Raw genomic sequence first — 719 nt, forward strand, 5'->3', positions numbered from 1 at the left:
CCGTGCAGGCGGGCGCTTCTGCTGCTGCTGCTGCTGCTGCTGAGGTGAGTCTGCGCATCTGGCGGGTGAGCATGTTGCGGCGTTTTGCTGCTGCTGCTGCGTCCCTGCTGCCCCCGTAAGCTGCCCCGTGGCGCTGCTGAAAGGGGTCTCTGTTGGAGCAGCACCAAAGGGCCTCAGCTCCTGCTGCTGCTAAGCTGCCAAGCACTAGCTGCTGCTGCAGCAGCTGCTGCGTCTCGCTAGCAGCAGCACAGCCCTGCCCCGGGCACTCCGTGAGCGCTCGCGTGAGCGCCCGCGTGTGCACCCCGCATCTGCGTCTGCTGCTGCTGCTGCTGCTGCTGCTCTTGCCTTCGGTGTCCCCGTCGCTGTGCCCAGCAGCAGCAGCAGCTGCTGCTGCTGCTGTTGCTGCTGCTGCTGACAGCGGGGAGGTCGCTACAGAGGAGCCGGAAGCTGAGCCCGCCGCCGCAGCGCGGGCTGCGGCGCTCTCCCCGCAAGACGGTTGCTGCTGCTGCTGCTGCTGCTGCTGCTGCTGCTGCTGGTCAGCAGCAACTTCGCGTTTTGCTGCCTGAGAACCTTCGCACAGGATCTCGAGCAGCAAATGCTCCGCATAGGCGGTGTAGACGTGGGGGAGGGCCCCCTCACTTTCCTCTTCACAAGACAAGTGCTGCTGCTGCTGCTGCTGCTGCTGCTGCTGCTGGCTGTGGTGGTGGTAGTCGCTACAG

The 719-nt window shown here is 65.8% G+C and overlaps 1 protein-coding gene across 1 annotated transcript in view; it reads right to left on the reverse strand.

Annotated features, from left to right (window-relative positions):
• ETH_00039065 (uncharacterized protein) overlaps positions 1–713 on the reverse strand; it is a gene marked incomplete at both ends in the record, with an annotated part of 3349 nt that extends 2636 nt beyond the window's left edge. The window contains one exon of the mRNA XM_013374852.1: positions 1–713. Coding sequence (XP_013230306.1) covers positions 1–713 — 713 coding nt within the window.
• Positions 714–719: the final 6 nt, after the last annotated feature.

Source organism: Eimeria tenella, genomic scaffold, assembly GCF_000499545.2.
Source record: "Eimeria tenella Houghton genomic scaffold, Eth_scaff2309, whole genome shotgun sequence".
Taxonomy (NCBI): Eukaryota; Apicomplexa; class Conoidasida; order Eucoccidiorida; family Eimeriidae; genus Eimeria; species Eimeria tenella.